The 27,305-nt window shown below is 44.4% G+C and overlaps 2 protein-coding genes across 5 annotated transcripts; both read left to right on the top strand.

Moving 5' to 3' along the window:
* The first annotated feature begins 813 nt into the window (after positions 1-813).
* LOC143118615 (cortexin domain-containing 1 protein) lies at positions 814-3,110 on the top strand. The gene is made up of 2 exons (XM_076279640.1): positions 814-1,060; positions 3,057-3,110. The coding sequence occupies exons 1-2, from the start codon at positions 884-886 to the stop codon at positions 3,108-3,110; spliced, it is 231 nt and encodes a 76-aa protein (XP_076135755.1). The 5' UTR covers positions 814-883.
* A 784-nt stretch (positions 3,111-3,894) lies between these two features.
* setdb1b (SET domain bifurcated histone lysine methyltransferase 1b) lies at positions 3,895-26,576 on the top strand. 4 transcript variants are annotated; one of them, XM_076280081.1, is made up of 26 exons: positions 3,895-4,075; positions 4,877-4,968; positions 5,246-5,425; positions 6,824-7,031; positions 7,279-7,445; positions 7,536-7,579; positions 10,423-10,735; positions 11,043-11,244; positions 11,844-11,917; positions 12,109-12,299; positions 12,479-12,608; positions 12,883-13,027; positions 14,017-14,157; positions 14,616-14,934; positions 16,040-16,392; positions 17,081-17,197; positions 18,302-18,471; positions 18,982-19,224; positions 19,868-20,032; positions 20,458-20,657; positions 21,001-21,023; positions 21,347-21,377; positions 21,623-21,710; positions 23,166-23,437; positions 24,320-24,408; positions 25,632-26,576. In XM_076280081.1, exons 2-26 carry the CDS (start codon positions 4,890-4,892, stop codon positions 25,747-25,749), a joined length of 4,062 nt encoding a protein of 1,353 aa, XP_076136196.1. In that variant the 5' UTR covers positions 3,895-4,075; positions 4,877-4,889; the 3' UTR covers positions 25,750-26,576. The 4 variants fall into 4 exon arrangements, with proteins under 4 accessions (XP_076136196.1, XP_076136198.1, XP_076136197.1 ...); XM_076280083.1 differs by lacking the exon at positions 4,877-4,968; XM_076280080.1 differs by lacking the exon at positions 3,895-4,075 and having other exon boundaries at positions 4,152-4,968.
* Positions 26,577-27,305: the final 729 nt, after the last annotated feature.

Here is a 27,305-nt window from a genome sequence, read left to right on the forward strand (position 1 = left end):
TGAAGAGATGGCGGTGAGTTAGACCTGATGAGCTGGCCATCGATGCTCAACCTTCTGCTGCAGGTCACTGGGCCCGGGTTCCGGACCAAGCTGGATCCATTCTACTGTCACTATAGATGAGACGAGACAAACCACAGCCTCTTCTTAAGGTCTAACAGTAAAGCCACAGCCCCATTATCAGCTAATTCCACTTTCACTCCTACACCTCTGATGACTGTCTGAATGCACAACCCAAGTTTCCCCTGTTTTCCCTCAATATTTGGACTTAGCAGGTCTCCATTGGACAGACTTTTCTATGCTAATAAGAGCTGTGTGTGTGCGTGCGCATGTTAGGTAAGGCTGACCCATAGCACCAGAATATTGTGTGTGTGTGTGTGTGTCCCCTGAGGTTAGGCTGACCCGCAACATCAGGAGCCTAACAGGGTGTCTTAATCCCTTATACGGTATGATTGTTACCAAACTCCTGCTGAAATATTGATGCTGGACACAGGTGCCAAGTGTAGTTGTGTGTGTCTTTAAGGGCGGAGAGTGCATTTGGTGGACAGCAACATGCTTGGGGCTGTTATCTGAGCGGAAGGAACTGTGCAAGGGAGAGAACACCTGCCGTGGTCAGGTGAAACTGAGACGGACCCCAGGAGCAGCTTCACAGGGAAAAAAAGGGTTGTGGAAGAAGAAAGGCGAAAAGTAGAAAGAAAAGTGCACACAAAAACTACAACCAAAACTGTTGAATTCTTTCTGAGTTCTGAGAAGGGTGTTGTTCTTGGACATGCACTAAAGAAGAGCCAAAAGCTTCCCAATTGTGAGGACCATTCGCCAACACTCAGCGAACCTCAAGCGTCTCTCCTGAGCCTGTGCACCCCCATCCCAAAGCCTGTCGGGGAGGATGGACGTGCCCACACTCCCTCCTGGAGCCACGCTGGAGGTCGACGTGGATCTGGGCTTTGCCCTCTTCTTCTTCTTCCTCCTCTGCCTCTTTCTCCTGGGCACCATGGTGCGCTGTGCCCAGATGGTTCTGAACCCCTACAGTGCCATATCTGTGTCCACCTACCAGGAAGAACAGGTAGAGGGATAAAGATGAAGGAGGAAACCAGTGGTGAAAATCACTTTCTGGCACTAGGGAACAGGACGTAAGAGAACACGTTTGTTGATTATGATGTGAGGAATTAAGACTTTTCCTTATTTTGTAATTATTTTCTGATGGACTCTGATGGATCTTTGTGACTAGTGATATCATGATAATGACTTGTGGTTCTAGGAATTTCAGGTTAAGACATTCCTATAGTCCTAAATATATTTTGTTCACTTCACACAGAAAAAAAACTCATATGGTGGAGTAAAAAAAGAGTTCTTTTGAGGACGTCTGCCTAAGCTGACAGAAGCCCATTTTTGTTAAAAAAATAAATAAAAAAAAGATCTTAAGTTGCATGACATTCTAGAAGGGACTGTGTAAAACAAACAGATCTAATTTATTTGAGTGCACCTCTGATTCACTGAACCAGGTAATTGAATGAATTGGCTTTACTACCATGGGGTGCTCATATTGCTGAAGCACGTACATAGAACATTGTCACTGGAAGATAGGAGATGCACACAAAAAAATGTATCAGAGAGACTTAGTCTACAGAATTAATATGTACCATTTTCAGTGACTCCAGTTCACAGTTTACATCATTAATCATCTTCAGAAAATAAGAAAATAAGGATGTGGGGAAAAATATAAAATATTATATTAAAATGAATATACTTTCATGTTTAGCTGTCAGTAAGATGTTCTCATTAGATTGTGTGGCACCCAGTACAGGGTTAATACAGCCAGTTTTTGAACAGCTGTCAGCCACTGCAAGGCATAGAACTGAGTTCATTTCACCTTCCACTCTGAATCTATAATCTCATTCTCAATCTCACAAGGTCTCCGGTACAAAGACAGCCTCACAGAAATACAAATTAGGCACATTTATCAACAGAGTTCTAACTAAATGAAACATGTCTTAATAGTTTAAAGCAACTGGCCTGGGTCTGGATTCTCTATCATTGGAACATTCACACATGAATATATATTTGGATATGACTGAGTATATGATTGTACCCCTAGTGCTTGCCAGTGGTGGGTCTGCTCTGCCACATGTTGTGTGGACCATACATCAGCTGATGGCTGCAGCAACTATTGAGCAGTTATTTGAAAATAAATACATCTTGTAAGTGTTTTTATAATTACTGTGTGGTTAATGTAAATGGAGATATAAAACATGGTGATGGTGGTAAAGTGTTTACAAGGCTACAAGAAGAAAATCGAAAAAGCAGGCCATACCTTTTCCTATAAGTGACCTTTTCTTTTTTTATTCAAAATCCATCTACAATGGCTGGGTGAAATTGCCATAACAGCATGAACTAATGGTGTAAAAAGTAGATATAGCCTTCAATGTTTCTAACATTACAGAAAAAATGTCAATAAATGGTCTCAAAGAGAATTTTTTCTTTGCTTCAGTTCTGTCCCTCTCCTTTTGGACCCAGACTCAAATGTCTTTGGTCTCTTTGTCTTTGACTGAAACCTCTTTTCACTCAATCTTGAGTGTTAACTAGTCCTAGTCTCGGACTTGTCTTGTAACCTACTCGCCTAAGGTGGTCTTGACCACAGCTCTGGGCCACACACACCCTGCTACATATTTTCTTTTATAGCAGTATGCAGGAATGTAGACTAGCCTACGTCTCCCTTTTGGTATCATATTCAAAGCATACCCTAATGATGAAACACCCCTGCTACTCACTAGTGCCAGAGACTTTCTAATGAGGAGACGCAGCACTCAAAAAATCCTCCATAGAAGTGCATGGGGCTAGTTCGTAACGCCAATGTGGCCGTTGTCTACACATATCCCACCCCTTCCTTCCTTGCGCACGCGCATTTCTGCCGAATAGGAAGCCCGATAAGTGCCCAAAAAGCCTTGCAATATGGCTGCGAGTGGAGGGACTTGCCTAAAAGGACTTTGCTAGTGCCTCACAGAGACGGTGCCTCCTTAGTGTGACCCGGTGTGACCCCATACTGTCTATGGTGTGACCAGAGCCTGTCGACGGAGAGTTCACTTCCTATTACAGTTTTGGCCATTGCTTACTAAAAATTAATGCTTAGACCAAAACCCCAATACCATACCATAGCATAAACATATTTTCTGCTTTGCACATTGTTTGCCATTCTGCAACACACAAAGTGAAATCTCCTGTTATCATTGTGAAAACACTTATATTCAAAATGCCAAGCACATCTGGTAATTGGTAAAACCCACACCCATACCTGAACACACTTACAGAGAAAACTGAACACCAATTAGTCCCCTATTCATAGTATTCCTATAAGATTACTATAATATTTTGTCCCAAAACACTACAAGAGAAAAGCAATAAGGCACTCGGGTCTGCAGAACAGCCTACTTCCTTACTCCATTGAGGAGTGGGACTTGCCTAAAAGGACTTTGGCGCAGCGTAGGCCTAGGCTGTTCTAAAATCGGTGGAACAGACCCGAGTGGCTTATTGCTTTTCTAAAACGGTTACTACATAGCCTATATCTGGCAAGATTTCATAAAATAAAGGCTAAGCAACAAGACATTTATTCCTAACGGATTTAGATAATAGGCCTAATTCTTCCGACAAGAAATATATTTCCTCTATCTGCCTAGGCCTAGGCTGTATGTAGTAAAACATACCTCATATCTTTGCAAGTTTTCACCACAAATAGACAAGAGTGAAAAGCCTAGGCTATTTACCTTGACTAACTTTCTACTTGCCTATCTGGGGCACCCACTTCAGGCCTACCACTTTGATGTCCCTGCTATGACTCCAGGAAACCCGCCTAAAGTAGTGCCAATCAACTCAGAATGGGATGCGGATTGGACTAGGGGCGGGTTCAGTTTGCATGCTTGCTGTGTGGTTAGATGAGTTGCTTTCAGTCATGAAAAATAGAAAATCATCGAAAAATTGAAATTGCACAACGATTCTGTACATACATGCATGTCGTCTCACGAATACGTGAACAAACGATGATCCTTACTGTGGTATTCGAATATTCAGAGAAGTAAAGATAAAGGTAAGACTTTGATTCTAATATTTATTGAGCTAACTGCAAGTTGGCTAATCGCACACATAACGTTAGAATCTAAGCTTATAGAAGCTACAATCGTTTGAGTAATTGTGAGTTCATGTTAAAGAGAGACCATAGTTTACATAATTAGTCGTTCTATCGTTCGAAGTTTATAACAGGCCAAAATAATCTGCAGTTTAGGTCAAAGCCAGAAGTTGCGCTAATTTGCTAACCCGACATTGTTCGCAAGGAATTCTGGGATTTGTATATAAGCATACTTTTTTTTGTTATTGTCACTGCTTGATGAATACACGACGATTTCAGATGTATTGCATTTTAAAGGTAGTTTAGATATATAAAAAAAATGGGATCACTCTTATTTCTCTAAGAGTAAAAACCTTAGTAAAAGATCAGGGGCAGCAAATCTACAATTCTGAACACGTCAATCTCGTGGAGTGCAGCAGCAGCACGTTCCAAAACAAAGTGCTGTAGAACTGTAAATGTAGTAAATATTCAATTTGCACGATACTTTTTGATAGATAGGAGTAGTCTGTGTGTATATAGTAAATATGCCATGCAATTTTGTACTCTGGACTTTGTGAACTGTTGCCATGAAGTCGAATAGCTAGCCAGTGACTTAGCTAGTGGCACTGGCTACACATAGCTAACGTTAACGTTAGGTAGCCATGGCTGCAGCCACTGAGTGTTTCTTGACTGTTGTTAAATGTGTAGTTATAGTTATAATGTAGTTATATAATCTTCGTCACTTTCAAAGTCGTTGCATGTTAACACGTGAGTCATTTGCAGCAGGTAGTTTTACATGCCACGAAAAGGGAAAAAGTCTGAGGTTAAGAAGAAACGCTGGCAAAAGTCCAAGCTCTCTGGCTGCGGAACGTCAGGTAACCGTTTACACGAGAATGTAATGTTAATGTTAAATGATGTAGTGTATCTTACTTACCTGGACTGAAGAAGATGGCATTTGAGCGTTTCTTTCATACAGCCAGACTGACGTGAGTTATTCTAGAGATTAGACACTGTTGTAAGTGGTGTAGCCCAAATAAATGGAGTCATGTTCAACGTTATGGAACTTGGTCCTGAATGTGTTGCTTTTTTCCCCTCCATGTTCTGATGCAGTATCCTAAAATACTGTGGATCTAACTTAATGCTTTTTTATAGATGGAAGTGAGGGTCTACCACAGTCTTCTGACTGGGCTCAGTCCCAAAGGAAAGCAGAGGCAGCGCTCAGTCTTTACCGGCCTTTATTGTCAACCTATAAGAAATATGGCAAACTATACAGGAGAAGGTGGAAGAGGAAAGAATCTCGCAAAAGGGGACTAGGGATAAAAGATTTTTCACGTAAGGATATTGAATTGATCAGGGTCAGCAAAGCCACCAAAAATGTAGCCACATGTAGTACCTTTATTCTCAGTGTATAATGTAGCTGTTGTAAGATAAGATAAGATCAATGCAAGTAGCTTAAGTTGGTGGCGGATTGGATCTCTCACTCTAGACCAGGGGTCGGGAAACTTTTTTGCCTGGAGAGCCACTTTTACCATTTTTTTTTTTTTTTTAATCTCAGAAGAGCCACATAAAGACGGTTACAAGAAAAAGTTTAGATATTTAACGTACATTTACTTTCATTCAACAGAGGATTTTTAAATACATGTTCTACTAGTTTTAAAAGTAATGTGCAAGTAACTTGAAATGTAAAGTGGAATGACAGAAGTATAGGCCTTAGGCTTCCCATGTAGGCTAAACACCACCCCCTATTTTCCCAGTGTTCTTTTGGTATGCAAAGTAACCTCATAGTTAACAACATAACACTCAATTTTCATGACATGACATGTCATTGGCGAAATTGAACAGTAGGCCTACTGTACCAGAGATTAGATTTGGTGATGGCCTTGGAGTCTGGCTGGCTCATATTCAGTGAGGTGAAGTTTCATGCAAGAATTGAGGCCTTAAACGTGAGCGCAGTGTGCAGTGTGCGATATATAACGCGCAGTTCATTTCGCGTTTTCAGAATCAGTCTTCGGATGGAAACTTTCCCATTTCAGCCCGCTTGTGTTCGCGCTCGCAAGCTGTGGTCACTGACGTTTCCTTTTTGACATTTTCCTTATCTAGCCTACAGCAAGCGCACACATAAACAATAACAATTAAAGTGTTCTCGTTCATCTTTTTTTCTCTTCGCCATTTTCTTTGTTTTGGATACAACCGTTAGCTAGCTGAATTTTTAAGTAAAGCATCAGCGGGTGGAATGTTATCTCGGCACAGCATTGTCCAATAAAAAAAACGCGTTTTTCATATCTGTACAGTAGCCTACATCGACGTAACCGTGAACTTCAGCGGTAGAGAACAGACATGGGATGGATTAAACTACGTGAACATATATTATATTTCGAACACTATTTTAACATTTTGATTTCAGTAGGTCCATTTTTTATTTAATACAGTAGCAAAATTATTCATGACTTATTGAGTAAACAAATGGCAGGTTTGTCCGAGAGCCAGATGCAGTTCCCAAAAGAGCCACATGTGGCTCGCGAGCCATAGGTTCCCGACCCCTGCTCTAGACGATCCTGTCCCGCTCCTGCAAAGACATGACATGGGATTTCAGTCTCACTTCTGCCTGCTTCCTTGGATATGTGACATTCGTAAAAACCACCAACCTTACACCTGTTTGTGTATAACATGAAATATTAACCCTTGGTTTCTCTCTCCCCACCTGCTACTTGCCCTCCATCTCTCTCTCAGGACTGATGGAGATGGAGGTGGACTTGGAGGGTCTGGAGGAGGAGCTGGGGGTGTCGCTGGACGAGCTGAAGCAGTGGATCGAGGAGCAGGTGGAGCAGAGTGAGGCGGTGCAGCAGCGGAAGGCCCAGCTGGCCGAGCTCTCCGACTGGGTGGAGCAGAAGGAGAAGGAGGTGGCTGCCGTGGATAGCCTCTGCCTCAATGCTTCAGAGTGAGTGTGTGTACGTGTGTGTGTGTGTGTATGTGTATGTGTGTTTTTATAGTACTGAGCTCTCAAACAGGGTTGAGAGGTTGGGGGTGGGCAGTCAGGATGCGGTCAGAATGAATAAGTGTGTGTGTTTTGATCTGTTGTAAAGTGTAAAGAGCAGGTCAAACAGATGTACAGTAGTGTTACTGATATGTGTGACTGTGTGTGTGTGTGTGTGTGTGTGTGTGTGTGTGTGTGTGTGTGTTTGTAGATCTGTTGGAGAGTGCGAGGAGCTGGTCAAACAGGTGTACACTAAGATGGGTCTGACGTACCGGGAGAGCAGTTCGGAGGATGAAGGAGGCGGTGTTGTTGAGGCTGCGGAGGTCATTGAGATCGATGATGACGACGACGACGATGACGTGATTGCTGTGGGGTGTGGTGAGTTTGCCTCTTACCTGCTGCTCTCTGAGCTGTCATTTTGTGTGAGTAGTTCATACAGTAGGTATTTAATTTGTTTGTTTGTTACAGTGGTCCCACCGAAGAAAATCACCACACCAGGGAAAGAATCTGTGGTAAGACAATTTCCTCAATGTGTGTGTGTGTATATGTGTATGTCCACACTTGTATTTGTACACGGCTTGGAGCATGTCTTACTATGCAGTTGTTTAGCTTAATTTACCTTAAAGGTGCCCTGCTACACAAAACTGTTTTTACTTGCATTTTTTTTTACATGTTAGGTCTATATGTGTTTATGCTATGTCGTGAATGTGAAAATAAACAGCTACCTCCTTCGTCAGCTCTAGCCACTGAAAAGAAAAAGAGGAGAAATTAGGCCAATTGCAAAAGCTCTTCAGATTGACGTGGAATTGATGAGCTCATTACTATTCATGAGCTCGCCCAGTTTAGACCGTGCCCACAAAATTCGTTTAGCTCTGTGACTTTTTTAGTACGCCTATGCAAGGATGGCTGAATGTCAACGTGCTATGTACGCATAGAACTTCAACAATGCATTTTGTCCAAGAACCCAGACTTGAGGATCAAATGGCTTCAGTTTATTTTTTTGGAACAATGCTTAGGCTTTGCAAAAAGGTTGCTGTTGAAGCCTGGAGCAGTAGGCTACCATCGCAGCAGTCTACGACCAGTGCCCATAAGTAAAACGTTATTGTCAACTCAAGGAAGTGCTACAGGTTTAATGCACTCGCTAGCCTAGCAGGTTTTATTTATGCACATTTGGACAATGCTAGCACTCGCTAGCCAAGCTAAGTTCATGCCATGAAGCTAAAATTAGTTGATAACAGCTACCATTGCGGCAGTCTACGACCAGTGCAGTCCGTAACTAAAACGTTATTGTCAACTCAAGAAAGTCTTATGTTATACAGGTTTAATGAACTCGCTAGCCTAGCAGGCTTTATTTATGCACATTTGGACAATGCTAGCACTCGCTAGCCAAGCTAAGTTCATGCCATGAAGCTAAAATTAGCAGTGTTGCCACAGTTACCTTGAAAAAGTAATCTGATTACTGATTACTCCTTTAAAAAGTAACTTAGTTACTTTACTGATTACTTGATTTTAAAAGTAACTAAGTTAGATTACAAGTTACTTTATTAGTTACTTTCAGCAGCTGCCGACAACACCCCCAATAAAAATGATAACGGTTTTGTCAATACTCAATATAGGAAGTGCATTTTAACAGCAATGTATAGCAGACATCCCAACCTAACCTACTTAGATACTGAAATTCAGATGTTTGTTCAATAATGTCTAAGTACACCAAATAAGGAAGGCCTATTGATAGAAACAATATATAATAAAATATGTAGATTTTTTTTCATGTAGCCTTGGCAACTAGCCAACTTGTAGCCTAGCCTATAGGCCTGAATAATATGCAAATGAAATTACACTTGTTAAACTCACCTCAACAAGTCTTTTGCAATCATTTAACCCGCCGTGAGCAATGCTAAAGTTGCTGTTACAAACAGTGCAGTGTGCAAGATTATCATTATGTTTTAATCTTTTGAGACAATTGGGTATACTTTTGTGTAGTCTGATGTGAAATGGGTCTTAAATCTTCCTTTTTGAGGGGCACTGACGCTGCCATGACGCTTCTGTTCCTAGATACACTGAACTGATTAATTATGTTTGGGAGAAAAGAGATATAAGCACTTACACTGAAAACGGATTGGTTGATTTAGCAAAACAGACCAGGATGCTCTCTGTCTTGGATGCGCTTCAGGCACAAACGCACCCCTCCTCTCTCTCTCCCTCTCCGTTGTGTGCGCATTAAGCTATGCACACGCGATTTGAAGCAAAGATTCTAGAATCTTTGATTTGAAGTCCGGTCTGGCTTGCGTGCTCTTGTTCGCTCTAGGTTCCGGGAGATTTTATGTAATTTGCGGGCGTCAGGAAGCCGCTATCAATATGTGGGAGACTCCCAAAACTTCGGGAGACTTGGGATGTCTAGCTAGACAGCACTTTGTCGCCAGCACAGAATGTACAATGTACCTTAATGTTGTCATGTTTAACTGACACAAACTCAAAGTAATCACTGATGAAATGTGCATCTCTCTCTCTCCCTCCATTGTTGTTTACGTTTGTGTCGCTGTGTCGTGAATTGTCCTCATGCTGAAAACGTGAGCATAGCCTCTACATGACATTAATACCCAAGACAAGAAGAAAGCAAAGAATATATCTTTTTATTAAGGAACATGACAAATAGTAACGCACAGTAACTTAGATAAGTAACTTTAATCTGATTACTGGTTTGTAAATAGTAGCGCGTTAGATTACTCGTTAATGAACAATGTATATTTATGTGTATAAAAAGGATACCTTCTTGTATGTGATTTCTGCAACAGTGGTACTGAAAATGTGTTGATGGCATACTTGTTGCTGTAGTGTAGGCTAAACCAATGTCACACAGTAGCCTATAGCTACAGAAAGCACTTAATTGATGTGATAATGATGACTTGTTAAATGTATGTATGTTTATTAAACATCAGAGTAATTTATTTTGTCAGTCATCATGTTCATGATGTAATGAAAGTTAAACCATAGCCCATGCAGACAAAATTCCTCATCTGCCGTGAGTCACGTCAGCTGGTGTCTCCAGGGTCCTCTTTTTTTCGAGCTCCTCCCAGCTGACTGGCAGATCATGTGGACAGTCAGGCCCAATCGATTATTTTATTTAATAAATAAATGTGTGTGTGGGATTGCATGTCTTTGTGTCTTCAATAATGTTGTGTTCATATGTGTACCTCTGTGTGTCTGTGTGTGTGTGTGTGTGTGTGTGTGTGTGCGCGTGCGTGCGTGCGTGTGTGTGTGTCTGTCTGCGCGTGCGTGTGTGTGTGTGTGTGTGTCTGCGCATGCGTCCGTGTGTGTGTGCGTGCGTGTGCGTGCGTGTGTGTGTGTATTGTAGCTGAAGGAGGCGTCTGCAGCGCTCCAGCGTAGTTCCCAGCAGGTCCAGAAGCTGGCTCAGACGGTCACGAGCCCGACGGCCCCCTCTCCCTCCGTTGGCTCCAGCCCCCAGAAGTCCCCCATGGGCCCAACTCCGCTGCGTTCAGGGGGGCTCAACGTCCCAGCCGTGTTTGTCTCGCAGGCACCCCGCAACGCTCCCACCCAGCCCAACGCCAACCTCAAGGAGGACACCATGAAGGTGGACATGACTATCCTGGGCAAGAAACGGACCAAAACATGGCACAAAGGCACCCTCATCGCCATCAAGGCCATAGGTGAGTTGGCAGTGTTGACACACACACACACACACAAAAAAATACACAAACCTATACTGTACATACGTTTACTCACAAACCACCATAGTACTCATACCTTATACTTGGACAGACAGGCATGTGTATGAATCAGTACTTCTGTACACACTATGCAGAACATTTGTATACACGCACACACACACTCGCACACACACTCACAAAGGCACAGAGAAAGACATAGATATCCTCCTATTTGAAATATAGGAAGGTGTGTGTGTAAAGCAAGTGTACAATAATGTCAGTTGGTGTGCTCTGCTTTGCTTCCTAGGTAGCACTTTTAAATATAAGGTGAAGTTTGAGAACAAGGGGAAGAGTTTGCTGTCTGGCAACCACGTGGCGTTTGACTACAACCCCACCCTGGAGCGGCTCTATGTGGGCGCCCGCGTCGTAGCCAAGTACAAGGATGGCAACCAGGTGTGGCTGTACGCTGGTGTCGTTGCGGAGATGCCCAACAGCAAAAACCGCATGAGGTAAGGAGAGATGAGGAGGAGGTGCAGAGATGAGTGGGGTGAGAAATAGTGGGTGTGTGTGTGTGAGAGAGAGACACACACAAGGTAGTACAAGCTATGCCATCATTATCTTTGAAAAGGGGTAAAGCTTGGGGAAACTATTAAGAGAAATTGGAGCCCATTGCTCAGATTTGCTAGTCTGACGAGCCAGACCCACATCAAGATGTAAGGTCTGGGAACTTACCATTGGCAGTGCTCAATCCCGAGGGGCGGGATAAACGGTCCCATGCATTTTCCCACCAGCAGAGCTAGTTGGCTAGTTGATCGAAGTTAACTATAGAATCTTTGCTGAAGCATAGACAGTAAAAGAAGGTCTCGAGGAAAGACTACAACCAAATGTAAACAGACCCCCTTTCCGTTTCCGGTAGCGCAGTAATATCAACGAGCAATGAGTCTTACAACAGAAATCAATGGGATTTTACAAAATGCCAAATAAAACACGACAGAAACGGTATTTCGCTATGCTACTTGTTTTGGAACATCAACGAACATCACTAACCATCACTAACCTACAGATTTGCTGTTTTTGATCCCTAATCAGGTTTGTTTTGTTCTTGTAGGTTCCTGATCTTTTTCGATGATGGGTATGCCTCCTATGTCAGCCTGCCAGAGCTCTTCCCAGTCTGCAGACCAAGTAAAGACCCTTCTCCTGCCCTAGATCTCATGATCTATTTTGTTTATTCTCTACACTAAGTCTCATCATTTTGCACCATACACCCTCCATTTCTTACCTGTATACCTCTTCCTCCTCTTCCCCCTCTCCTTACTGGCATTCTTCCTCCACCTCCTCCTCCTCTCCTCCCTCTCCTTACCTCCTACCTCCAGTGAAGCAAACGTGGGAGGACATTGAGGATGCGTCGTGCAGGGACTTCATCCAGGAGTACATCACGTCCTACCCCAACCGGCCCATGGTGCTGTTGAAGCCGGGCCAGCTCATCAAGACCGAGTGGGAGGGCACGTGGTGGCGCAGCCGCGTGGAGGAGGTGGACGGCAGCCTTGTCAAGATCCTCTTCCTGGTCAGACTCCCATCACTTCCTGTCTGGGAGCCCTGTGGGATTTTTTGTTAGACAGCTTTAAGAAGGGGTTCATGTCATACAATAGTTTGTAATGGTATAAGCAGGTGATTAATTGCTGTGTGTGTGTGTGTTTTTCTGTGTGTGTGTGTGTGTGTGTGTGTGTGTATGTGTGTGTGTAGGATGATAAGCGCAGTGAGTGGATCTACCGTGGTTCTACACGCCTGGAGCCCATGTTCAACTTGAAGATGAACACTGCTAACAACCAGGAGAAGAAAGTGGCAGGACAGCTGAGGACTCGGCCCAATATGGGTAATGCCTGGGCTGTGTGTGTGTGTGTGTGTGTGTGAATATGGGTAACACCTGGGCTGAGAGAGGGTGATTAAGAGTGTGTGAGTGTGTGAGAATATGGGTAACTGTTCGGCTGAGTGAGTGAGAGCACGAGTGATCAAGTCTGTTGGAGTGGGTCAAATTCAAATGAGTGTTGCTCCTAAAGCCCATGTACGCAAGTATGCAAACTTACATGCAAAGCAATATAATAAATTAAATCAACAAATAAACTAAAACTAACAAAATGACCCAACAGGAGCCTTGAGGAGTAAAGGTCCTGTGGTCCAGTACACCAGTGATATAAGGGCAGCGGCCCAGACCATCGTCCAGAGACCCCTCACCACCCAGCCTGCTCCCCCAAAACCGGTCCCCACCACCCCCACACAGACGCCCCGCCCAGAGTGAGTACAGGCGGCCCTCTCCATTGGCTGGACAGACTTCCAGATCACACTGATAGATACATTGTCATTGTCATACATTGTCACCGATAATAAGTAGAGAATAGTTCGTTTTGTTTATGCAACCAAACTTTGAAGGTATGAATGTAACCCAGCTTTGAATGTCTCTGAAGAATCCCTCTAATTCTGTTTTGGGTTTAATATCCTTCAAACCAAACTGCACTCAAAACCGAACCATGATGAGTGAGTGAGTGTATTAAATGGTATTGTAGATTTGGTCTCTGACATTCAGTGTTTCCCACAGAATTAAATTCTATTTGTGGTGGTAGGTTTGCAGAATTAACTTGAATGCAACAGTTCTTAACAAATTAACGCAGCGTGGTTATGATGCAGATTTAAGCACGGTTTAGCCAGTCAGCTTTTTTGTCAACAATTGCAGGATTGTTAATGTTTTCTTTAAACGTGCATGTAGGTTTTTTGAGAGACAAGGAGAGGCTGCGCAAAGATGTACATAGCTCTTCAAAGAACGAATTCCCTCCAATTTAAACAGTACAACATGGAAAATCATTGTGTGGTGGTCAGTGTTGATATTGTGGTGGGCCGCCACAAATAAGTCAATGTATGGGAAACACTGGACATTCTTTGAATTCTGTCTGTAGTAATTGTTGGCAGATCTATTCTACTTCATTATCTTGTGACCTGTTGTTATTGTAATTTATTTATTTATTTATTTCTGCAGGGACAGTGCAAAAAAAAACATAAACCTTTACAAAACTAGGATAGATGCATTGTGCCAGGTTTTAGCAAATCTTTCTAATTTGCGGCCATAGTCCCTAGGCAGGTGGGTGGAACAGTAAAATACTCACTAAGACAGATGAGAAGAAAGTACAGCTACACCAGGTCCTAAAAATCTACCAAAGCTGTTTGCTAATTGTTCCGGTGATGTGTCTGAGTATGTGTCTGAACTCTCTCCACCCCTCCCTCCTCTACAGGAGCCCAGACAGCCGCTTTAAGTACCAGGTGGCGAAGAAGAGCACCACGCCCTACATTCCCCAGCGCCCGGGCCTGCTCCCCGCCCACCAGGCGTCCATCAAAACCGTTGTGCCCATTCCCAGCCAGGGCACCCCGTCCAGGTGGGGGTCAGCAGATATGATATTCAAAAACCAGCCAGTCAGGAGGGCCTTATGCACTCACATTGGGCTACAAGTTTTCCTGTAGCCTAGCTGGTAAAGCAAGCTACAAACTTGCACAATGTTCAGGGTATGGCACACAGGGAACCCATACTCATACAATGTCTAGCTGCACACTGACGAGGTAAACATGCCAGCTTTCATCTTTAAATGCCTCTATGACTAGAGGAGTGACTGTTGGCTGGTTGTATTATAATGGGGTGGCATGGCCTGCTAATACTTGCATACTCTGGAATATGAAGGCAATATTTCCCCACTTCTAACACTTCTCTCCCTTCTTCTCTCTTCCTCTCTCTCTCTCTCTCTCTCTCACCATCCCTCTCTCGCTCCCGTCCCCTTTCCCACCTGCTCTACCTTCCTCCATCCCTCTCTCTCTCTCCGTCCCTCCCTCCTTCTCTCAGGTACTTTCTGGTCCAGGCGGGTGCGGTGCAGGCCTTGTCGACAACAGTTGTCGCTCCCCAGCCTCCCCAGCCACCGTCCTTCCAGGTGCCCCCCCTCCCCCCGCCGCCCTCCGCCTTTCTCAACGAGCGCATCCCACAGGAGCCGTCCTACCAGGCGCCCAACGACCGCCTCTTCTACATGGCGCACACCTGCTCGCCCGAGTGCCTCAGGCGCGTCCGACCGGCACAGGTCGACAAGTACCGCAGGCGCAACCCACTGCTCACTCCCCTGCTCTACGAGTTCCGCCGCATGACCGGACGCAAGCGCCTCAACCGCAAGGTCCGTTACCATAGAAATGCACACCCTGCCACTTGTGTACACTCTGATCCATAACCACAGAAACAACATACAGTACACATGCTTCACCACACCTAACAAATAGGGCTGTAACGATACACCAACGTTGGAGGGGGCTAGACATTTTATTAAATAACATTTCAATAGCCTACCTTAGAACAGTTTACCTACTCTACCTTAGAACATAATATATCTGTATTGTTTTATATCCTGATATAAAAAGAGAGAATACTGAATGTCTGATATTTATGACCGCACACTTTATGCACATTAGCCTATAGCCTAGGCCTACTATTTTTATTACTCTACTTCTTTAATTCAGCTGTCTGGTTGAAGCCTGGAAATATTTTAAACAAATTAGCATATAGTTGGCTTATCATAGTCTACTGATTGGACTGTTCATCTTCCCCATGTGTGTTTAAGTTTCAAGGTAATATTGTTCTCCTTGGGACAGGCCCTTTTGGAAAACATTGGTATTGAGATGATCAGTCAACTTGAATGCAAGAGTTTTAAATATGTGCAGCATGCTAGCAATGATGCTAAGCGGATTTAATATTAATTTAGCTAGTCGTCTTCTATGCATCCTTGCTTTCACAATTGTGAATGTTTTATTTGGATTGTGATGGCCGAGTCGTGCGTGTCCATTGAGCGAGCGAGAGTGGGGCAAGAAAAGGGGGTTTACTTCTATGCTGTTTGGTAAATGTGAACACGCATCGAATCTCATATCGTTACAGCCCTACGAACAAAGCATACTTACCCCTTTCATGTCATCTCTAAAAACTGCTTACTTTTACTTTGACAGAGGCTGTTGCTGAAATCTCTCTTAATGCAGCATAATATTGTTTCATGTTTGGAGGAGTATCTTTACAACCAAAGTGTCTTTGGCTGAGTTTTGGGTTACGCCCCTTTTCTCCATTACACAGTTCCCCTATCTAAATAATCTCTTAATGTTTCTGTGATGATAGTAGTTTAGTAATAATCCATTTTTGGTGTAGTTAGCATTGCTGCCTGCTGTTTGCTGGTACTTGGCGTTGCTCTCTGGCGACTCGTTTTGTGAGTGTGAAGTGCTCTTCCTGTCCTCTGTTAGATGTCCTTCCACGTGATCTACAAGGCTCCGTGTGGGCTGTGCCTGCGGAACATGGCGGAGATCGAGCGCTACCTGTTCCAGACACACTGCGACTTCATCTACCTGGAGATGTTCTGCCTGGACCCCTACGTGCTGGTGGACCGCCGCTTCCAGCCACAGCGGCCCTACTACTTCATCCGCGACATCACCTTAGGCAACGAGGACATTCCGCTGTCGTGCGTCAACGAGATCGATACCACTCCACCGCCCGATGTCGTGTACAGCAAGGAGCGCATCCCTGCCGACGGCGTCTTCATCAACACTGACGAAGACTATCTGGTGGGCTGCGACTGCACCGACGGCTGCAAGGACAAGTGAGCGGGGCGGGCGCACGCACACACACGCACGCGCGCACACATTATAGATGCTGATAAAAAACAAAAATATACACTTTAAGCCAAGATATACATTTTAAGCTTAGCTTAGAAGTTAAGATTGCTATATATTTGATTTGTTATAGTTAAATGACTATTTCCATTTTGGAAAATCATGAACATCTCTAATGTGATCAGTCATTTACACAGGCAGGCTTTGGTGCACAGTTTCCATTTTTTCTGCCTAGATCCATTTCAGTGGCTAGTTGTTTACCTTTGTTTCCAAAGTATCTTGAAAGTCCGCAAAATAGGCTATCGTTTTTATTTTAAGGCGAAAGAGAAAGTGGGGAACCCACGAAAACATAAAAGATTGTGGACATTTTCAATGATGTGCAAGTTGAAAATGACGGAATATCCGATCTGCCTGTTTAGACTGCAGTCACATTGGCACATATCCGATTTATATCGGATTTATTTCCTCATATGAATGAGGCCTGAATCCGATCTGAACATATCGGAATCCATGCTCTTTTTTTCCCTGTTACACGTCCATGTTGCAAATCGGAATTGGGTCCCATTTAACTGACGGTGTCAATGCAGCCTTAGACGTGTACCCATGCTGAGGCTTGTTCTCTTCCCTTCCCTTGTGTTTCTCACCCGGCCCTTTCCCATCTGGCGCCCCCTGCAGGTCGAAGTGTTCGTGTCACCAGCTGACCATACAGGCTACTGGCTGCACTCCTGGAGGCCAGCTCAACACCAGCGCCGGCTACACGCACAAGCGGCTGGACGAGTGCATGCCCACAGGGTGAGTGCGTGTCTGTCCGCTGTCCTGCCTCGGTCTCCCGCACAGGGGGGGTCAGGGATCAGGCTAATGTCTAATGCTCATGTTCTACCTTTAGTGTCTCTCTCTTTCTATTTCTGTCTGCTGTGAGATCAGTTGTAACTGAGTCATTCCATCTAGAGGCCTCGTAGTGAGGAAGGTCATGAAGGTAAAGTGAACACAGACTTGCCACAGCTGACCAATTGTCAGGTAGTGACGTTGCCACTGCTCCACGATGCACCCGCTGTGGTGTGATTAATACAGTATGATATAATATTCATGATCAGTGATTTATGAGTGTGTTTAGGAGTGTATTAATGTGTCATAATGCCCTCTCATTTTCCTGCACTCTCCCCCTCCCTGGATATACAGTATGTAAGGGATAATGGACAACATAGCGTTCGGTTCACAGAAAGAAATGCACGTTTGAGGTGGTAAAACGGCCCCGACGTTACAGTGGATACCGTTACATCTCGTAAGTGCATTTCTTTCTGTGAACCAAACGGGGTGGAGTCCATTATCTCACTTATTACACTGTTGCCACTTGCGTTGTGTTCGTTTTCTGTTATAATTTAAACGTTTTAATCGCTAAAACGGTCTTGTTTGTAGAACTACTTCTTTCCGCCACATATCAACTCATTTCTCAACTTGAAAGACAAACTGCCGTTACTAGTTCTAAATGGAGGGTTGCTATGGCCAAAGGCCAGTCGTTAGTTCCATCTCTCCCATTGTCAAGCAGGCATATCCCAGGTTTCTGAGCTTTGAAACATCGCTATTTTACTTAGTCTACTGCAATGCAACTAGCTTAAAGTCACCATCATATGCAACAATGTTGTTATGTTCTGAACGTCTGTATTTTACACCTCTGATGCAATGTGACGGTTAATTTAAACTTCACAACAAGTTCGGCGAATTAATATACAAGTGTGATACAGCCAAAAAACTGGAGCTACTTCATAGGTGTGCAAATAACTTACAGTTAATACACGTTCTAAAGAACGCAGGACAATGGGAAATTCAACCATGCAGTGGAATAAGAGTAAAATAACTGTGTTCTAACCTCTCTCCTGCTTCTCTCCACTTCTGTAGGATCTATGAGTGTAATAAGCGCTGCCGCTGTAACCATCAGATGTGCACTAACAGGCTGGTGCAGCATGGCCTACAGGTGCGCCTGCAGCTGTTTAAGACCCAGAACAAGGGCTGGGGCATCCGCTGCCTAGACGACGTTGCTAAGGGCTCGTTTGTCTGTATCTATGCAGGTGAGGCTGATGTGACGTTCACTCTCCTACACAATGACCTATCTTGATGCTGTATTACTATACGTAACGTTCACTCCTATGCACCGACCTGTCTTGATGCTGTGTTACCATACGTAACGCTCACTCTCCTACGCAGCGACCTGTCTTGATTTTTTTGGGGGGAAAACTGATTCTTTTACTTCACTCCATTTCAGTCACATAACTTCTCTCTTACTCTCTCCCTGTCTCTGGTCACATAACTTCCTGATTTTTATTTTACTTTTATTATTTATTATTTACTTTTACTTTTATCCATTTCCTCATTTTATCAAATGTGTTGTTCATTTGTTTGTTTGATAGATTGTGTTTGTTTCTTGGGATTGTTTTAACTGATTGGTTTTTAACCAAGTGTTCTGAGATCATCGAGGTCAATGGTTCTGAGGTCAATGGTGATACTGCACTTTAAATAACAATAAATTGAATTGTTTTTCTCTCTTTCTTTCTTTCTCTCTCTCTCTCCCTTTTCTTCAGGCAAGATCCTAACAGACGACTTTGCGGATAAGGAGGGTCTGGAGATGGGCGATGAGTACTTTGCCAACCTGGATCACATCGAGAGCGTGGAGGCCTTTAAGGAGGGTTACGAGAGCGAGGCCCACTGCTCAGACAGCGAGGGCAGCGGAGTGGACATGAGTAGAGTCAAACTCAACGCCACCCCCACCCTGCAGGTCAAAGCCTCCGTCAAGAACGAGGATAGCAGCAGCAACGGCGGCAAAGGTGAGGGGTCACTGAAGCCTGTGTCTGTGATGGGGCCGCCCTCCTCTGTGTTGTCACATCCTCCTTCACGGTCTCATTTCCTCCTCTGTGGTGACATCGGACAGCAGTTTTGTAGCCTACTTTGTGCATTTGTTGTGTGCTCTTTGAGGTAAATAAACGTAAACGTAAAGTACTACTATGACTGTCTTGAAAATTTCATACCAATAGTTGAAGAGCCAATAAAGTTGAAGTCAGTGTTTTTGGCTCAAAAAAAATAGCTCATGTCCTCACCCTCACATCTGGTGTGCTCTGCTTTGTGTGTGTGTGTGTGTGTGTATGTGTGTGCGTGTGTGTGTGTGTGTATGTATGTGTGTGTGTGTGTGTGTATGTATGTGTGTGTGTGTGTGTGTGTGTGTGTGTGTGTGTGTGTGTGTGTGTGTGTGTGTGTGTGTGTATGTGTATGTGTGTGTATGTGTGTGTGTGTGTATGTGCGTGTGTGTGTGTGTGTGTGTGTGTGTGTGTATGTGTGTGTATGTGTATGTGTATGTGTGTGTATGTGTATGTGTATGTGTATGTGTGTGTGCGTGTGCGTGTGCGTGTGCGTGTGCGTGTGCGTGTGCGTGTGCGTGTGCGTGTGCGTGTGCGTGTGTGTGTGTTGGAGCAGGCAAAGATGATTCCTCAGGAGATGGAGAAGAAGACGAAAACGAGGACTCTAATGACGACGATGACGACAGCTCGGACGACACATTTGTGAAGGACCCATACTACTCCTCCAGCTCCGTGTGGAGGAGCTACACCACACGCAGACAGGCCAAGGGCATTAAGGAAGGTGAGAGCAGAGAGTTATGGGAAATGAAGTCTTAATGTGTAGATGAACTATACCGCTCAAAGGGACTTGGAGGAAACTGAAGAGACAGAGAAGCATGGGGCGTGAATTGTGGGATATTAAGTAACTAAAGTATCCCTAAAGTTCTCTAATAAATCTCTTAATAAAGTATCTGCCTACCTACCTACCCACCCAGCTAGCTACCTGCGTACCCCATCAACAGACTTAAGCTAGCTACCTGCGTACCCCATCAACAGACTAAGCTAGCTACCTGTGTACTCCATCAACAGACTAGGCTAGCTACCTGCATACCCCATCAACAGACTAAGGCCATAAAAGCCAGTAAGCAGAGGGGTTTGGAGGCAGATGCATCCTGGGATATGCGTGTGAAGGAGGGTGTGTGTGTGTGTGTGTGTGTGGCGTCTCAGGGAGCCAGGACAGTAAGGATGGCATGAGTGTGTTGACGGATGTGAAGGAGGAGCGCAAGCCGCCGCCCATGCCTGAGGAGAGCGGGAAGAGCAAGGTGGCCTCATGGCTCAGCTCCTCCCCTGCCACCAGCAGCGCTGCCAAGACCGAGGGCATCAAGACAGAGGGCATCAAGACCGAGGGCATCAAGACCGAGAAGAAGGTAAGGGCGTAAAAACACCTGTCGGGTGAGGCGGGTAGGGGCAGGGGGCAGAAGGACAGACATACCTGCCGGTTGAAGTTGCTGAATGTAATTTGCAATTTTGCAAAACTTGGAATACAATAGGTGACCTGAACATTAGTACATGTAACACTATTGTCAATAGGAGAGAAAGGGAAGAGTGTGGAGTGATTGAAGCGTTTAAAGTCAGGCTAGTTATACTTCAATGATACCAATAGTTTGTAATGTGATCTGCTCATGTGATACTAAAAGGGATGCGTTTGAGGATGTAAATGTTGACTTAGTTCTCGTGTGTGTGTTTGTTTCTGTTTCTGTGTCTGTTTAGGAGCCAGTGGAGTCTAAGATAACGTGAGTAGCATCTAACTTTCCCTGCTCCACCCCATCCACTCCTCATTCTGTACTAAGCATAACACTTGCTATAAGTGCTCATGTGTTTACGGTTCTATAGGTGCTCTTGTGTTTACGGTTCTATAGGTGCTCATGTGTTTACGGTTCTATAGGTGCTCATGTGTTTACGGTTCTATAGGTGCTCTTGTGTTTACGGTTCTATAGGTGCTCTTGTGTTTACGGTTCTATAGGTGCTCATGTGTTTACGGTTCTATAGGTGCTCTTGTGTTTACGGTTCTATAGGTGCTCTTGTGTTTACGTTGCTTTGATGTTTGTTTTTGCAGTGTGAAAACGGAGGGAGGCAAAAAGGCAACGGTACCAACACCATAACATAACCATAAGTTCATCACTCACTCACTCACACACACACACACACACACACACACACACACACACACATTATTAATTATAATTATACTTATACACTCTGGAAGTGGTTGTCTTATTCTCTTGCTTCTGTCATATCGGTTTCTCAAGTCCTCCTGCCTTTTCTTTCTCTACCTCCCTCTTTCTCTTTTCTCCCTCTCTCCCATACCCTCTCCTCCCTCTCCCTTTCTCAGGATGTGATGAGCCTCTCTGATAGTGACGATGTCCAGACCATCAGCTCAGGCTCAGACGACAACAAGGAGCGAGAGAAGAAGACGCAGGGTAAAGGCCTTTGCAAGCTTCTGCTTCTGCTTCTGTGCGCTCTTCATGCATTCCCTTACGTCACTTGAACCCTAGGCAGATTCCACGCCAGCCCCTTAAGAGAAGAATACCTGCTGCTTATCACAGGCTGTTTCTCTACTGTTTTAAGATTTGAAATTGGCTTTAATATAATGAAAAGCATTATTCTGAGCTCTACTTTGTAGAGTGGAAGACAGTATGACTGGACCTCTAGAAGTTTGCATGGCATGCTCATTGTTTTTTTACAATGCTCTAAATTGGGGGGGGGTGTAAAAAGACTGACATTTAGGGTAGTAGAAACTTGCGTTTTTTTCTTTTCTTTACTTACTATATTTTATTAATGTTGTGCCAATATTTGAGCTCTTCATATATAATGGACTTAAAGATTTGTAGGATTTGAAACCATATAGCAGTCTTTCTAGATTTGTGTCCATTGTATGATAACACCCTAGCCTAGAAATCTAGACGCACCCTAGCGGCGGCAAATTAATTTGCTCAGCTTGTACGTCTAGTATCGAACCATAGGAATTTCTATTGGCTTAACACCGTGGATGACGGCCAATCACAGCGCTCTATTTGGTTAGAGAGTCTTAAGGCGGGCTTAACAGGATAACGACATCCTGCGACGGTGAACAACAAGGAAGGTGGCTATGGCAAACGAAGAGCGGTTGTTTGAATCGGCGTTGGCGTCAACTTTGGAGGAGTTGGACTTGTGCTTTTCTTTGAAAGTAGATCAACACAATGCACTTAAGTCATTCCTTTCGAAGAAGGATGTATTTGCCGTTTTGCCGACCGGATACGGATATGGTCGTAGCGCTGGCCTATTGCATGCCTAGGCAGTTTGAAAGACAATTCTCTGCCCGCCCCTTGGATTAAGCGAGGTGAATGATTCGATGCCAGACTATACATGTCAATGATATAGGATGGCCCGCCAGGCTAATAACACCCAGTTGCAGCAGGCAAAAGTTAATTGATTCCCCTTCGCTTTCACACAGAACTGAGAAAGACTGCCAAATATCTGGTTTCAAGGTTTTGGTTTCTTTGTTCTGAATGTACTTTTCTTTAGAAAGGCACTAACATCTGAAGAAGCATCTGGTGCAGCAACCACTTTCCTGGATTCTGTCTGATTTGACACGGAATGACCCATAATTCTTCAATCATTTCTGATAACTTCAGGCACACAGACTTTCCTTGCTTTAAGCCCTGAGCCTGCATCAACACTTTCTACCCTGCTCTCTCTCCCTCTTTCTCTCTCTGTCCACCTCTCTTTTTCTCTCTCGCTCTCCCTCTTTCTCTCTGTCCATCTCTCTCCCTCTTTTTCTCTCTCGCTCTCCCTCTTTCTCTCTGTCCATCTCTCTCTCCCTCTCTCTTCCTCTTTCTCTCACTCCCTCTTTCTCTCTGTCCATTTCTCTCTCTCTCTCCTTCACCTCTCTCCAGCTGTCGTGAAGAGGCAGGTGGCAGTGAAGTCCACGCGGGGCATCGCTTTGAAGACGGCTCATGGCATGCTGGTGAAGACGGGGCCGGTGAAGAGCCAGCCGGAGAAGGCGCCCGTTGGGCCCCCACAGATTTCAGGAGGCGGAGGAGGAGGAGGAGGTGGAGGAGGAGGGGGCGACTCCGGCCCCAAGTCTACACGACAGTTCTTCGATGGTGAGGAGTCCTGTTATATCATTGACGCCAAACTGGAGGGAAACCTTGGACGCTACCTCAATGTAAGTACATTCTGTGGCTACTGTCTATATGCAGCTATTTTAATGCTGGTGTGTCATTTGAGAAGATATTTATCTTAGGAGGGTTTTCAACCAACTGAAGATGGGTTCTGTTAAGAATTCTTTGTGCATTCCAGTAAACCAGAGCCATAGTAAGAGAGAGTCATGATTGGGGATTCATTTGGTCATGTGGTTTATGTGAACTTGAAATAGTTCCAGGAAGTGCTTGTATTTAGATTTTTTAATGTGTGAAATAAGGCTCAATAAAGACAGATGTGGCCCTAGTGAATCAGCCTGCATTTCCACCAGTTTTGAACAGAACCAATGACAACAGGAGTTGCAAAATGGAAATATAATGACAGTGATTCCACCTTTATATACTCTGGGGGCATAATCATAATCATGCCCCCTGAGTGTAGCACTGTAGCTGCCTGGCTGATCTAGCTGTTGACTGCAGCAACTTGAGCTAGGTAGCACTGATGTTTTTTTTTCTTCGTACTAACAGAACTTGGTGACCTTAAAAAAATTGGCCAGAATTCTCATTTTAAGACCTAATTATTTTACACTCCCATTCTGGTTTGCAGGAGATAAGGGAAACAAATCGTTGTCAGCTCCAAATCAACTTTTCAAAGTTCTAAACCAATTTATTTGATCAACATGTTTCAAACTGTTCAAAATGCTGGTGCGCATATCAGAAGGGTACTTGTTCTCTGTAGGTGGAAAAGGGCTGTCAATATAGGTAGTCTATCTTAAATGTAAACTGCTGTCAGCAAACAAAGTGTTAATGCCAAGCTTGGTCTGATTCTCAGTTGTGTCACGGAAGGATTTATTTGTTGTCCATTAACCACTCTCTCTGGCCCTCGTCTCTCCCTGTCTGACCTACAGCATAGCTGCAGTCCCAATCTCTTTGTACAGAATGTGTTTGTCGATACTCATGACCTGCGTTTCCCATGGGTAGCCTTCTTCGCCAGCAAGTGAGTATTTCTGCAGGGTCTTAAAAACTAAAAGTCTTCCATGTAACTTGTAGAAACCTGCAGAAACCCTGTTCCTGTGTGTCCGTGTGTGTTCCTGTGTTCTTGTGTGTGTTCCTGTGTGTGTTCCTGTGTGTCCGTGTGTGTTCCTGTGTTCTTGTGTGTGTTCCTGTGTGTGTTCCTGTGTGTGTCCGTGTGTGTTCCTGTGTGTGTCCGTGTGTGTTCCTGTGTGTTCTTGTGTGTGTTCCTGTGTGTTCATGTGTGTTCCTGTGTGTGTTCCTGTGTGTGTCCGTGTGTGTTCCTGTGTGTGTCCGTGTGTGTTCCTGTGTGTGTTCCTGTGTGTCTGTGTGTGTGTCTGTGTGTGTTCCTGTGTGTCTGTGTGTGTTCCTGTGTGTGTTCCTGTGTGTCTGTGTGTGTTCCTGTGTGTGTTCCTGTGTGTGTCCGTGTGTGTGTCTGTGTGTGTTCCTGTGTGTGTTCCTGTGTGTGTATGCTGCCCGCAGGCTGGGCCTCAAACACTGAATGTTAAAGGCACAGGGCATTCCCAGTTGGAAGAGTGGCACAATTAGACAATACTTCTTTCCCACAAACCCACACATTCTGTAATTCTATAAAGGACCTATGAAGATCAGTTTACCAAGACAAGTGAACTTTTTTGTTAATTTTTGTCATTGAGTTACCTAGTGAAGATGACACTTTTGTAGAAATTGAAAGGAAAAATGTCCCATCTCGACGTCCACAGAAATGCAGTTACGGTAGTCCAGATTAACTCTGACAAAACTCAAAAAGTGGAGCTAAAGCGGGAAGGTGTGCTGTTTACTGGCAATGATAACAGTGATGATAACTCCATAATCATTTTATTTTATGATAGAGAGAGAGAGAGAGAGAGAGAGAGAGAGAGAGTAAGCTCAGTAAAAAAAGACTGATGGAGATGTTAATGAGAGAATGGTAGGCAAAAGTTTCACAGACATAGTGTGACTTCAAACAATTCAGTTACTGAGAACTTCATCTGTGCACTGACCCGCCCATGTTTGTGTGTAAGATTGTACACATGGTGTTAAATTAGCATGAGTGTGCACGATGGCATGAACACATTGCCTGGTGTATTGCGTATCTTTGTGAAAAAAGGTATGGCCCCATGTATCAATATGTGTATGGTATGCCCGTGTGTATGATCAACCTGTCTGTTGGTGTATGTTATATGCTCGTGTGTGTGTGTGTGTCCTCAGGCGTATCCGGGCGGGCACAGAGTTGACGTGGGATTATAACTACGAGGTTGGCAGTGTAGAGGGCAAGGAGCTGCTGTGCTGCTGTGGATCCACAGAGTGCAGGGGCCGCCTGCTGTAACTGTCCCAAACACCAGTCACGCACCGCAAAAACACTCCCATGGCACGGGGCGGCCTGAACGAACAGGACGAAGCAGAGGAGCGCAGAAACATGCAGCAGGGAGAAGCAGGCGGACAATCTTACACACACACACACACACACACACACACACACACACACACACACACACAGGAAAAGCTAACAAAGCCCAGAGAGCTACACCGTGTAGGACTGATCTGGTGTGGGCCTGGACCCAGGTAACGCTCCAGAGTGGGCTTTCCTGGGCGGAGGAAGGGTGTCAAGAGGACACTAAGCATCAGGGGCTCTGGCTCTCCCTCTGGGTCTTAGAGGTTGCAGGCACACGGGGGAAGCAGAGAACACTGAGGCTGGATATCACATCCCATGTTTGTTACAGGACTAAAGTCCCACCATGCATTTCACTTGTCCTGTTTAGCAGGCTGTATTGCCTTACTACTGAGCCCATGACACTGAGTGAAGTGACTTGTATCTTTTTTCTTCTCTCCCTCTCTCTCTCTCTCTGTCTCTCTCTCTCTCTCTCTCTGATTGCCACTTCCATCTTGGTTTTTGCTTGTCTTGCTCTTTCTGTTTATCTTTCTTATGGTTTCTCCCTCACTCTCCTCCATCTCCCTTTAGACCTTTTCTCTTTTAATGCCATCTCTCTCTCTCTCTCACGGCCTTGGTTTACCAAATATCCTCTGTTTACTGTTGTATTTGTTTTCCAAATGCAGTTTTGTATTTGTTGTTGTTGTTGTTGTTTGTGAATGCCCAGGTGTGTCATTATGTACTTTAGCCTCAATAAAAGTTCTACATTTAAGGACCAAAACCCTGTTAGGTTGATGTGCTACTCTCTGTATTTTACTAGGAGCTTTGGTCAAAATGGACTCGTCATGCCACCCATAATCTGTAATGTATGGAAGGATGTGGAGAGCTGGTGTGGGATGGTTCTGGTTCAATTGTAGAAGCCTTCTGAAAGTGTGCTTGGCAGGGGACATAGATATATTTATATCTATGGGCAGGGGACACACCCTCAGTACAGGGCAGCTGAGAGGGGGTGGATGTGGATGGATGTATGTGGATGTGGCACTGAAGGCCAGCAGATACAGATCCCTCCTATACTCCTTGAAGGTGGAGTCCCAGATTGCAGTCAATTAAACACCATCCTGTTTGTGTGTGTTTGTGCGCATGTGCACGACTCCAAAGACTTCCTGGCTCTATGAATTGGAAGCATATTCCAGCCAATCAACAACTTTGCTTTGGTGCATGGAGGGAATGGGTGTAATTGATTGGCAGCTGATCTCAAGTATGAGCACCTTGAACAGACACCCTAATGTCAGTTCTATAGTTGTTAACAATCCAGTCTCTCGTGATCAAGATTGCTGCATCAAGCCCACTTCACTACAGAGTTTCCCACAGCATAAGTTATACAAATGCCAATCTAGGAAAAAAAAAACTCCACAATATAGTTATGTTAACTGTTTATAATATGCATGTAGTCACTAAGGCTGATTACAGCTTGATCTGACCCAGCCATAACCTCCAGCCTTCAGCTCACCATC

The sequence above is a fragment of the Alosa pseudoharengus genome, unplaced genomic scaffold (assembly GCF_046254945.1).
Source record: "Alosa pseudoharengus isolate Yale_2024_CS ecotype anadromous, Long Island Sound unplaced genomic scaffold, YU_APseudo_1.1 YU_APseudo_1.1_scf_12, whole genome shotgun sequence".
Lineage (NCBI taxonomy): Eukaryota > Metazoa > Chordata > Actinopteri > Clupeiformes > Clupeidae > Alosa > Alosa pseudoharengus.